Raw genomic sequence first — 13450 nt, 5'->3', positions numbered from 1 at the left:
TCTTGTAGTATATTTTTTATTGCTATGGTTTGGTTCCAGTTTTTTGAGTGATTTTATTAAAATCCCAGTCATTCGCAAATTACCTGTATTTGTCAAATGTTTTTGTCTGTATTTGTTGCTTTGATATCTTAGCTGAAAAAAATCAAACCATATTTATTTGCTTCCTTAAACACTTCAACAGTCAGTTGTGTAATGGAACAGGCAAATCAGGGCTTCATTCACCAGTAGCCTGTGTGTGTACCTTCTTTCTACCCTGAAGCCTTCATTATATTTTTAAGGGGATATTTGAGCGTTGTTTATATTAAATTTGAGACACTGTTAAGTATATTTCCACCTTTTACACTTTTAGAATCATTGGAATCAGAAGGCCGTGCCACTGCACCAGATCCCAGTGCGTCAAACTGTAAGTACATCATCATACTACTACTCAGAACAGAATTTGTAGGTGGTAATGTGGCAAATGGTCCACATGTATATAGCACCTTTTAACATTAGCTACATTTTACTAAGTACTTAACAATGTTTCTCATTCACCTCTTTACACACATAAGCTCACACTCAGTTTCCTACTGTTGGGAGCATCTTGAGGCTCAGGGCTTTCAATTAGTGTTCTTTAAATTTTAATTGCTCGACATTAATAATTGTAATAAAAATGAATTTGAATCACATAATTTCAATTTGGGTTGTTTACTTGAATAATCGCAATTCAAATTCAATTTACGAACATACATATGCGAGTCACTGGGGATGAACAATCAAATGCAGATCCGCAGAAGTCACGTTTAACCAGGTTCAGTCTAGTTTTTAAAGGACACATCTTTACTTCCTGTCAATGTAAAGGAGTAAAACCAAAATATCCCTGATGTAGGAGTATGTAGTATGAAAGGATCATCACAATTTTTGCAGAATAAAGTTTTTGTTATGAACAATAATTAGCTATTAGCTAGCTAAGATAACAACAGTCTAATGTGATCTATGGAGGTGACTTGTTGGTAGTAGTTTTTAGTTTAGAAAATAACAAGATCAAAGTCTTTATTAAGTTCGTCTGTCTTATGAAATAGCTCTACTGTGCTTAAACTTGAATTTAAAAGCCAGTATTTTAAACAACTATTAGTTCTGTGAACCTTCAATTGCACTGCACTCATCATAACACCCTGATATCAAATCACACTTCAGGCATACCTGATTAACTGTAGCCTGACTTGTTTGCATACTTTGTTTTCGTAAATACTGTGCTACTTTGCTAAATTGTGACAAGACAAATTTTGCCATTTGTAACTATAATTTTTTCCCTCCTTCTAGCTTTCTCACATACATTCTGTTATTTTATATAAACCCACAAGACAAGCAAGACCCACACACATGCACACACATTACATTTTAAAGTTATTTGGTGTCCTTTGATATGTATAGTTTTTGTGTGTGCTTGGGTTTTTTAGCTACTGTGAGTGTTTTGCCAGCGGAGTGATGTGCAGCAACTGTTACTGCTCTAACTGCCACAACAATGCAGAGCATGTAACAAAGCGTCAGGAAGCAGTTAAGGTTTGCATTACTTTTAATAAACAAGTTCAAGGTGTAAACTTTGTAAAATGATTATGTGTGTGTCAGCTTACTTTGTAAAGTATTTGTTTTTGTTTACAAGAGAAAAAAAAAATCTTTGTCATCTTAGAAATGATGCAAATGTTGAAAAGTGATACAGTTGCGAATCATTTGATATAAAGATGATATTTCCCAGGGGTGTACTCACTTGTGTTATGTACTGCATGTTTGTAATAAACTAATGTTTCTATAAAGAACCTGAAGCTGTCAGATAAATGTAGCGGAATTAAAAAGCACTGGTTGATATTAATTTGTCAGTTACATGGCAGGCATCAGATGTTAAGATAAATAGACTAAAAGAGTATCGGCTTAGAGAGTGTAAGTAGAGTACTGACAGTGACAAACATTTGTGATATATGTAATCACCATCCAGCCACGGGATGGTACAGGACGGTGACTGCTGTGTGAGCTGACTGCTAATCCGTTAGTAACAGCTGAAACACTATTGACTGTTGGTGGCTGAGACATAGAGAGTAGCTTTGTCACAATCAATCACGTCTAATTGGTATTGCAGCCTGGGTGACCGGTGTCATGCCATTATCGGATGTGATTCAGCAACACTGTTACTGGAAAACATTCATGGGGAAATATGTTCTCTCTTGCTCTGCAAGACCACTTAGACCACCTTTGTTTTCTTCAATTTCTTGTTCATTTTAATACCTGGTACAACCAAAGGTATATTTGTTTGGACAAATTAAATGATAACAACAAAAATAGCTCATAAGAGTTTAATTTAAGAGCTGATATCTAGCCATTTTCCATGGTTTTCTTGATAATTACCAAAATCACTTCAGTTCTTACATCAGTAGCTATGGCATTGTACTGCCAAAAACAGTGCTTTTAGACATTCCATGGTTTCTTTTCTGTCTGTTTTAGTCACATGATACACACAGGAGTTAGTACTTGATTGCATAAACATTGTTTTTGATGACTGCGGCCATGCGTCTTGACATGTTCTCCACCAGCTTCTGACATTGTTCTGCTGTCACAGCAGCCCATTCATGTCGCACAAGTTCAAACAACACTTTGCTTTGTTTTTGGGCTTGTGATTCTCCATTTTGCATTTGATGATTTTCCACAGGTTTTCAATTGGATTTATATCTGGTGATTGAGCAGGCCAAGGCATGGTTCCAATGTTCTGGTTCTCCATCCAGGCTTTAACTTGCTGTGTAGCAAGGGCCATTGTCTTGTTGGAAAATCCAGTTATTCAATGCAGGAAAGAGTTTTCCACCTGATAGAAGAAGACTGTTTTCATGAGTAGCCCTGTAGATGACCTGGTTCATTTGCCGTTCACACAGTTGCATTTGCCCTGTACCACCCATACGAAAACAACCCCAGATTGTCACTGATCCACCCCCATGTTTTACTGTAGGGGCAAGACAATCTGGTCTGTAGGCTTCTCCAGGCTTCCTCCTAACCAGTAAGTTGACTAGAGTGAGCATCAACTAAAAATTGGATTCATCACTGAAGAGAACCTTAGCCCAATCATCAACAGTCCAATCCTTGTGATCCTTAGCAAAGAGTAACCGGGCTTTCCTCTGCCTTTGGTTGATGAAAGGCTTCTTCTGTGCCCTGTGTGACTTCAGACTAGTTTCTAACTGTCCTTGCCGAACAGGTCACATTTCTCGACAGTACCCACTCATTTTTAAGGTCACTGGAGGTCTGACGATGATTTAGACAGATGAGTACACGGTCATCTCTTGGGGTGGAAAGACGTTTCGTGCCGCGACCAGCTAGCAATTTGGTAGTACCATGTTCGGCTTGTTTTTTCTTGGTGTAATGAACAACTGTCTTGGAGATCTTCAGTCTTTTGGCTACCTGTCTCTCCCTCACACCAATTTTCAGTGGTGGCATTATGTGAGAGCTGACAACTTCTCAGTTGTGCTACAGCTTGAATGTAAGCAGGAAACTCTCTGCCTTTGCATGTGCAGTGCTGCTTATGACATGAAATGGCCTCTTATATACACAGGGAATACAATTAAGCTTCAGCATGTCAAATAGGACATAAAGTATTATGTAATCAGCTGCACTTTTTGACACGTTCATTGTATTCTTCAGGTTACCTTTAGTTGTACCAAGCATTAAAATGAACAAGAAGTTGAAGAAAACAAAGGTAGTCTAATAATTTTTTCCATGACTGTATGTATATATCTCCTCAAAGCTAGAAGATTCCCGGTTTGCGTCCCGATCTGTGATCTTTCTGTGTGGAGTTTGCATGCTGTCCCTGTTCCTGCGTGGGTTCTCACTGGGTTCTCCAGCTTCCTCCCACAGTCCAAAAACATGCTGAGATAATTGGTGATTCTAAACTGTCTGGAGGTGTGAGTGTGAGTGTCCTTGTTTGTCTCTCTGTGTAGACCTGCAGTAGACTGGTAACCTGTCCCGGGTGTCCAATGCCTTCACCCTAAGTCGGCTGGGATAGGCTCCAGCCCCCCAGTGACCCTAGTGAGAATTAAGTATAGATGATAGATGGATGTATAGATAATGGATGGATATAGGATGGCACAGTGTGCGGTGTTGCCTCAGGGCTAGAAGGTCCTGGTGTCACAATAATGAACTCAGCTGACAACAAGACCAGTGCTGACCAAACGGCCCATAGTTATGGTACAATTATTGGCTATTGCAAGTCAGGGAGCTGTGTTAGATCAACACGATGAGTTGTTACGCAGTCTTGTGGAAAGCTCTGCTAAATCAGGTTTCCCAACTCATTGGCAAAGTCACTAAGCTAACCATGCAAATCACGCAGTCGACTCGCTCCACCTGAGCTCCAGCTCTATTTCTACCAAGCTCATCCTCAGCTAGTGTTAGCCCAGTTGTTCCTCTGCCTATTTGTAAACCATTCATGCCTGTTGAATGTTCCGCCGCAGACCTAGGGTCTTGTCAGGCTTCCTTAACTGAGATCTCACTCATGTTTGACTTGCAGTGTGTCTCCTGTGCTTCTGATAGAGCTTAAATAGCCTATTTGCTCACTTCGTTGACTGGCCCAATGAGAGAGTGGGGAGCTGCTGTGTGGGAGAGTGAACCAGGGATATGCAACTCCTACCGAACATTCATCACTGAGATGAAGAAGGTCTTCGACCATCTAGCAAGAGCAACCAAGAGCGGCTGGAATTCTGTCTGGCAATCACCAAGAGACCATCACATTCCACCTTATTGATCATTCCTGTCCTCCATTGTCTTGGGGTAATCGTGTCTTCAGAAACACAACCCACAAATCGATTGGATAAAGAAGGTGAGATCCTGGAGTCTCCATTGCCACGCAAACTGTCTCCGCTCTGCTCCACCCTGGCTTTACCCTCTGACCCGACACCTGCCAAACCCATTAACTTGGCTCAAGTTCCCCAGGAGTAACGACCTAGCCCCGGTCTTCAGCATAGAGGACATCCTCACCCTGCCTCCACACCGCCCATATGACTGCACCATAGACCTGCTCCCTGGTGCCACCCTACCTAGTAGCCGGTTAACCTTTCTACACCAGAACAGACAGCCATGGAGATGTATATCCGGGATTCCTTAGCCACTGGGTCATGCGACCATTGTCCTCTCCAGTAGGTGCAGGCTTCTTTTTTGAAGAAGAATGGGTTCCTTTGCCCTTATATTTTTTGTATATACTAGCCTGAATGACCTCACAATCAAGAACATCTACCACTTCCTTCTGATCAACTCTGCTTTCACCCTACTACATGGCACAACAGTATTCACAAAATTGGACCTCAGAAATACCTACCACCTCATCTGTATCCGAGAGGGGGACGAATGGAAGACGGCGTTCAACACCCTCTTAGGACACATTGAATACTTAATCATGACATTTGGACTCACCTATGCACCTGCAGCATTCCAAAACCTGATCATTGATGTCCTCCTAGATATGATAAACTGGTTTGTCTTCGCTTGACGACGTCCTCATCTACTCTAAGGACCCAGAGGAACGTACTCAACATGTCCGTCAAGTCCTGGAACGGCTCTTAAAGAACCTACTGTTTGTGAAAACCGAGAATTGCAAGTTTCACGCCACCACTGTGTCCTTCCTGGCGACATCATTTCTCCAGGAAAAATACAGATGGACACACTGAAACTCGCCACTGTAAAGAGCTGACCCCAACAGGGACATTGCAAGCAATTTCAACAGTTTCTTGTCTTCGCCAACTTTTACTGTTGCTTCAACTACAGCAAGGTCGCCGCCCCACTAACCGCCCTGACCTCCACCTCCAGAACCTTCCTCTGGACTCCCGAAGTTTCCCAGGCTTTCCAGGATCTCAAGCACTAGTTCATCTCCTCCTTTCATCTGGGTGCAACCCAATCATAGTTTACAGTTCATCGTGGAGGTAGATGCCTCTGACACGGGGGTGGGGGCAATTCGCTGTCAGTGTTCACCAACAGACAGTAAACTGCATCCACCTGCCTTCTCTTGTCGCCTCTTTCCAGTTGAAAGAAACTATGACATTGATAACCATAAACTGTTGGTAGTCAAGTTGGTCCTGGAGGAATGGCGCCACTAGTTGAAAGGGGCTGAGCAACCTTATATTGTCTTGTCTGACCACAAGAACCTCGAATATGTTCGATCCGCCAAGAGGCTGAACTCTTGCCATGCTCACTGAACCCTGTTCTTTGAGAGGTTCAACTTCACAGTGACCTATTGACCCGGTTCAAGGAACACTACGCCTGATGTCCTGTCTCTTATGTTCTCTGCTGAAGAATGCTTTAGCGATCTGATACAGATCCTGCCCAAGATCTGCATGGTCGCTTTCCTCACCTAGGAGGTGGCGTCCCAAGTTTGGCGTGCTCAAGCTCAACAACCTTGCCCAGGTAACGGCCCTCCTAACACCTTGTTTGTGCCTGATCTTGTCTGCTCCCAGGTTCTGCAGTGGGCCTATTCATCATGTCTGACTTAGCACCCCGGGACTGCATTAACCCTTGAGGTGTTACAGCAAAAAGTTTGGTAGACGACTATGGAGCCCAACACTCTGGAGTTTATTGCAGCCTGTTCCTATCTGTGCCTGTAATGAGACCCCAAATCAACCCATCTCCAATCTTCTCCAGCTACTGAGGGTGGAATCTAAAAAAACTCACTCCATTGTTCATCAGACCATTTGAGATTGAGTGAGAGATTAACCTCAGTGCGGTCTGCCTCAAGCTACCCGCCACCATGAGGATTCACCTGACTTTCCATGTGTCCCAGATTTAGCCCATGAGAGAGAGCCCTTCTCTTGGGTGTCTCCCAAGGGAGTTATTTTCCTAAGGTTGACCTTCAATTCAGTTCTGCTATTCTTGCCTGAGATTTTCTGTTGTAAATATTATATATTATATATATATATATTTGTAAATTAATTTCCTTGTTGTTTATGTTAGCTTGTCTTTCGTGTCTCTGTTGCTCTGTGCTTTAGTCTCAGAACTGATCCGTGACACCTGGTCACCGGGCGCTCGGCATTCTCCCACAGTCCAAAGACATACTGAGGTTAATTGGTGATTCTAAATTGTCTGTAGGTGTGAATGTGTGCTTGGTTGTCTGTCTTTCTGTGTGGCCCTGAGATGGATTGGTGACCTATCCAGGGTTTGCATCTTGTGCTGAGTCCTGCTCTTGTTGTCCTCTGTTAATCTTTGACAAGGAGACATGTTTACCTATAACCTGGAGAGTGCTCCTGATGTGCTGTTAGGTCATCAAGGGTTTTTTCTTTGTTATGTGAATGATTCGCTACTCGTTCACAAACTTGTGTCTTTAGTCAGTTGTCATTTTAAATTTTTTTCTGTGCGCATCTGTATTTTTGCAATTACTATTGCTTTTAGCAAAAAAAAACTACCTTTGATATCTGAGTATTTGGACTGTTGAAATGTGCTTTTTTGAGCCACATTTTATACTACAAAAAGTAGAAATATTTTTACGTAGAGCAACACGACAAATATTGACATTTTTACAACATAAAGCTGAACTCCTGCTCAGAGGTAAATACCTCTTTATCACCCTCTCTTGTGTCATTTAAAGTATTTAATCCTTATCTTATGCAAAATGCTATGACATGTCTATCAGTGTCCACTGAGAACATTTCAGAAGCAGAAAGAAAAGAAAGGTAATGTCTGCCACCATCTTTGTTATGGTATACAATAGAGCTTGTCTTCTCATTGAGTGCTTGTATCCTGTGCTTTGACATTTCAGGACCGTGCTCTTATGTTACTTGGCATTTATCACGATGGTGATCAAAATAGGTTTAAATATACATGTGTATTGTTTTGGGGGGAATGTTAACAGTTCTTCTGATTCTAATCATTACTGTTATTGTCCTTTTGTAGTCCTATTTAAGTTGCAATCCAGATGTCTTCAGGACCAACTTTGCTGGTAGGACATCAAGAAAGGTTAAGGGCTGCAACTGTAAACGCTCTGGCTGCCTGAAGAACTACTGCGAGTGCTTTGAGGTTTGCGCACACACACACACACACACACAAACAATGTACATATTACATATGTTATTGAAATCATAACGACACCAAGTGGGACATGCAAGGCAGACTGCTAAACCAGTGTGGAAGTACCTTAGGCTTGGCTCACTCTACAAGAGTTTTGGGCAGACTTACCCAGTTTAACCTCTCTGATAATCGGAGGAGAACTCTGGTCTGTGGTCTTGGTTTGATCTGATGTTGGCATAGATTATTTGGTAATGTGAGGGCTTTACAGACCCTGTCCAAAACCTCCTGAAGCCTAAACTGTATTGGAATTAGTTTAAAAAGCAACTGATCTTACAAGTGCAAATTGAATTCATTACTCATGAGCAAAAACCTGAATAGCTTCACCTTCTGTTTTGCCTGGACTGACAGATTTGTCAGCCTTCAGGACTTGCTTTGGTTTTTATTGCTTTTTTGCCCATCAAAGAATTTCGATACAATTTAAAATTCATTTTATTTTATTTTAATATATAGTCAGATTTAAACAACTTAATTGTAGTTCTTATATTTTTGTGAGCTTCATAACTTCTGGTAATGTAACTAAGGTATGATACTGCTGATACAAAAAGATGCATTACTTTTGAAATGTACACCTAAATAGCTTAGACCACAAATCATTTGTAACTGTTGGGAAAAAAAAAAAGACCCTTTTAGATAATTTTTGCAAAATGTTATTCTCTTGTGTTTGTGTGCAGGCCAACATCATGTGTAGCTCCAGCTGTAAATGTCTTGGCTGCAAGAACTATGACGAAGGCTCACAAATGAAAAACAAAGGAAAGACTGTCAATATGATGGACACGTAAGTCAGTTCAGTTTGACACAGTACATGGTACATTACAGCTGCTTCAGCAATACAGCTTCACAGCTCCAACACTGTGTAAAACATTTTTCCACAGATAAAGTTACTGCCATGTGTGAGGTAGAAACAATGGACCTTGTGCAAGAGTCATGTGAAAAGATCTGTTTTCATGACCAGTAGCGTGCAGAGCAGATTTAAGAGAATTTGTTACGTTATTACATGTTTTAAGTTCCTTCACGCTACAATTGAAAAATCTGTTATGTTAACAGTTCCTGGGGGGTGTACTATGGAGCAAGATGAATGGGTTAGCGATGTATGTTGAGCCTTGAATTTTCAGTGTCATCAAGGTGATTCTCTTTAACCTACTAGATCACAGTGGCAACACATGAATATGTTTCTGTGCTTGGTACTGATTTACTGCCCAGTCTGCTTTACATGTATACTGCTGGTACTGCAGCAAGAGCAAAAGAACACAGACAGATTATTCTATTGGTATTTATTCCAAAAAATATTCAATCAGTAACATTATTTCAGTTTGTTTTGGCCCAAACCAAAGTGATTTCCCACCGATACTTCATGACTGGACAAGGTTGGACCTAAATGCACTTCTTCAATATCATGTTTAAATGAATGAAATGTAAAGTTAAAGAGTTGTGAAGCAGTCGCATCAGTAATAAGCAGCTTCATTGAGCGTGCACAATTAGCAGTTTTCTACCAGCATCCCTCTCTTGTGTCATTTTGAGTAACACTGCTTCTTACCATAATACATTGTTATGTTCTTCATAGCTCTATATAATAACATCCTGCTTGTTTTTGACTGAAGCAGACGGCATGCAATCGGTCCATTCTGTGCAGACGAAGGGTCACGTGAACTTTTATGTGAATGCGCCCAGTGGGTTAAGAAAGAGAGTTTATTACCACGATCGTGATACCATTATCTCTGATTGATACCTGCTTACTCTGATTGGGGTTTTTAGGTTTTGAACCAGCACACCTGGTTACGTCAAACTTGCTTCAAAGTACACCCTTTTGATCTCCAACAGCAACAGGGCTGTGTGCAAGCAGCATTCATTGTGTTAAAATGACAAAGTCTGAGGAGTTTTGTGATTCTAACTTTAGCAAACTTCCCAAGAGAGGTTTGTGTGAGGATAACACCTTACCTGTTCTGTTGCTGTGTGTCTGTGTTTGTGTGGTCAGAGGGCCTGCGTCAGTGATAACCCCTGCTGTTGTGGAGGCTGTGTGTAACAATCTACTGGCTCAGGCTGAGGAGGCTGCGACAGAGGCCCAGAGCCCGACCCAGGCTGAGCACATGGTCCTGGAAGAGTTTGGACAGTGTCTCTCACAGATTGTCACGGCCATGTTCAAGAACAATACCTTCTAACACTTTATTATTGTGGACACACCTTTGCTGTCAGTTGAACTACAGTGAGTTTGGTGAATTTACTACATCAATGTCACTATATTCACAGGACTTAAGGCCTGTTTTAGATTCTATATTGCTGATTTCAAAAGCTCTTCTGGTCAATGTAAAGCTTAAGTTATTTTCTGAAAATATTCTTGTCTATACAGACACACAAATATAAAACTTGAGTTCCATTGTTTTTAATATATTGTCTGTACAAACTGCATCCATAACAGATTTGGTGTACGATTTCTTTAGAGCTATGTCACTGTTCTGGTTCAGAGGCATAACTGTGTATGAGGCACTGACATCACTTATTTTCTTATTTATTCATCTGCATTATTTTTTCTTCCTCTTCTTCTTCTTACAGTTGTTTTGTCCAGTGTTGTTCCATTTTGAATTTTTAACACATTTCTATTTATTTATAAGAGTAGCTTTGATATGACTTATGTATTTCAGGTTCCAAAATAAAAGTAATATATTGGTCATCTGGTGTTTAGTGCAGACCTGTTTTTTCCTCATAAACCACTCATTTTTGCCATTTTCAGAAAATTGTTGTATCAGCTTTTTCAATCCATGACGTCTGACAGGGTATTTTTCTTGGAATAAGAAAAGTGTGTCCTGAAAGCTGAATCCATTGATACAGTTTGGCTCAGACGCCTGTACTGTTCTTGTGGGATTAGTGGCATTAAAAGGACTGTAAAGCATTTACAATAAAACTCTTTGGAGACAAATACTGTGGTTTGACCAGAAACTAGAAAGTAGTCCAGAAACATTTCTGGTACATCAGATATCACATGTCATGTCGTAGGCTTCTGAACATTTTTATGAATTTCTTACTTCAAACTATTTTGGGAGACAGTGGAGGGAGCAAACCTAAAAAGCACTTTGTAGCATATGTTTTGAAAAGTGCTCTATAAATAAAGTTTTTTATTATTATTACAAATTTAAGATAAATGTTTTTAGGTAAGAAATTGAGAGCTAATAACCTCTGTGTCCTCAGCGTGTTGTTTCAATGGAAAAGGCAGTTGTACCATTTTCCACACACTGAAACAAGTTTCTTATCATGTGAGAACAGTGTGATGTCTTCTGTGGATCTGGTGGAGCTCCGTCAAGTCAGAGAAACTCAGGAGGTTTGTACTATGAAGTGAGAATCACGGGTTAGTGAGGCATGTTCAAAGAGAAATGAAGCAGAGATTAAAAATGAAGAAGAACTGTAGAAAAGCAGATGTAACAGTCAGCATTTACAGTAAATCAGTTACACAAGAAGCACTCATTTAACAAAACTGATATGCCCATATTTAAAAAAAATGGAACCATTGGAACAATCCAATACCACCTTTACAACCATGATCGTTTAACCCTGTTTTATTAACCAAAGCAGTGCGTCTACCAGCTACAAGTGTGAACATTTTGCAGTCACTTCAGAAGTAAAATGAAGACTAACAGCTCAAATCAGGATACATTTGAACACCGTGAAACCATTGTTTGTACATGAGGAAACAACAAAATTGATGCTGAGATGCTCCACAAAGTTACATCCCAGTTCAATTCAGCATCCTGCCCTCTGGATCCCACACCCTTTTGAAATTTACTTTGTGGCTTTTTTTCTTTAAGATCTTCTTGCCATGATGAATTATTCTCACCAGATGGATGTCTTTCCTGCTACTTTTAGGACCACAATGGTTAAACCCCTTCAAAAGAGAAATACTTAAGATCCATCACTACTTGATAACTATAGGCCACTGTCCAACCTTCCAATCTTAATTAAAGCTTTAGAGAAACTTCTTTATCAACCGTTACCACTTCTTTGAGAAATATCAATCAAGTTTTCGAACCAATCACAGTGCAGAGACAGCACTTGTCCAGATTGTTGGTGATGATGAGTGTGATTGGCCTCTCTGCTTCTGTAAATGTGATCTCACCGATCACATGCTGAACATACATTTCCCTTTCCTGGTAAGTAATCGTAATGCAGATTGCATATTAAAACCAAGTGTAAACGACCTATGAAAGTATGGGCATCTCAATCTCTGTTGATTTTGATTTTTAAAAATTTAATGTAAATCTCCCACCTACATAGAAATGCATTGTAAATCTCTGCATTACCTTTACTGTGGGTTGACACTATTCAAACTGGACCCAGTTCCAACAGTTTAATCTGGATTTGGAAATCCCATGTCTTGCTATCCAGGATCAGTTAATCCATCTTACTTTTGTGCCAGTTTCTCAAAGGTTGGGTTGGTTCACCCTGATCCAGATACAAACTGTTAAACGATGACCTGATCCAGATTACCAGTGCTATAGAAGGGACGAAATACCACAAACAGCAGCAGGGGGTCATTTGAAGTGCTTTTTATTTGAATAGACAGAACAGCACAATAAAACAAGACAGACATCCCATGCCAATGGAAGTCAGAACAGGTGTTGTTCATGTGTGGAGAGATCACATTTTGGAGGCTCTGATTTTAGAAGGCAAATGTTGAGTCTGGTTTTGATTTGCTGTATTTGAGTAAGCGTGATGTCTTCCTCTACCAAAAAGTCACAGGCATTATCATCATCTTTGATACTGACAGCTGTTTTATGGGGACAAACTGGGCTTTCTGCACTTCATGGTGCTTCCTCCATCCATCCATATGCACAACTGGATGCTATTTACTTTTTTATCCTCTTTATCCTCTCTCTCTGGAATCCAGGTCTGATCTGCAGCTACTGCTCCCACCAACAATATTTACATTCAAGTCAAGTCAATCATGGAGACTTGACTTGAATGATGAAGGCTGCGGGCTCAGACAATCGGTGATGCTCACCCAAAGCTTTTAAGGAAAAAGGTCATTTCCTGATTCTAGGAAACATCTAATGGAAGTAAAAACAGCCTTAATATGAAATACCTCTGTCTGTTAGTCAGTGGGACAGTGTCTCACACTGACGCATCACTTGCAAGACTCACGCAGCACATCTACACTATTGATGTACCTTCCTGCAGATCACGGTCATGACGTCAGACTGTTTTTTGTGCTGTTTTGTAGCTCCTAGTAAACAGGAGTCATGCCAGGCCTCACGGGGAGCAGGATCGAAGCTGTTACTGCAGCTGCTGCTCCTGATGGGGGATATAAGCAGCCTGGAACATCGCTCGGAGCCACTTACATATGCGGCGACGGGATTGCCTGCTCTCACTGCAGCAGATATGGTAAGTGGAAACAAGTGCATGTGTG

General features: G+C 40.7%; 1 protein-coding gene across 1 annotated transcript in view; it reads left to right on the top strand.

The window, feature by feature from the left end:
- Positions 1–10214, top strand: part of tesmin (testis expressed metallothionein like protein) — a 21365-nt gene extending 11151 nt beyond the window's left edge. Inside the window, exons 8-12 of the mRNA XM_008293081.1 lie at positions 350–403; positions 1440–1542; positions 7885–8007; positions 8730–8833; positions 10031–10214. Coding sequence (XP_008291303.1) covers positions 350–403; positions 1440–1542; positions 7885–8007; positions 8730–8833; positions 10031–10214 — 568 coding nt within the window. The remainder of the gene's footprint in view (positions 1–349; positions 404–1439; positions 1543–7884; positions 8008–8729; positions 8834–10030) is intronic.
- The last annotated feature ends 3236 nt before the right edge of the window (positions 10215–13450 follow it).

The sequence above is a fragment of the Stegastes partitus genome, unplaced genomic scaffold (assembly GCF_000690725.1).
Source record: "Stegastes partitus isolate 25-593 unplaced genomic scaffold, Stegastes_partitus-1.0.2 Scaffold856, whole genome shotgun sequence".
Lineage (NCBI taxonomy): Eukaryota > Metazoa > Chordata > Actinopteri > Pomacentridae > Stegastes > Stegastes partitus.
This window is presented reverse-complemented; position numbering and strand designations above follow the sequence as displayed.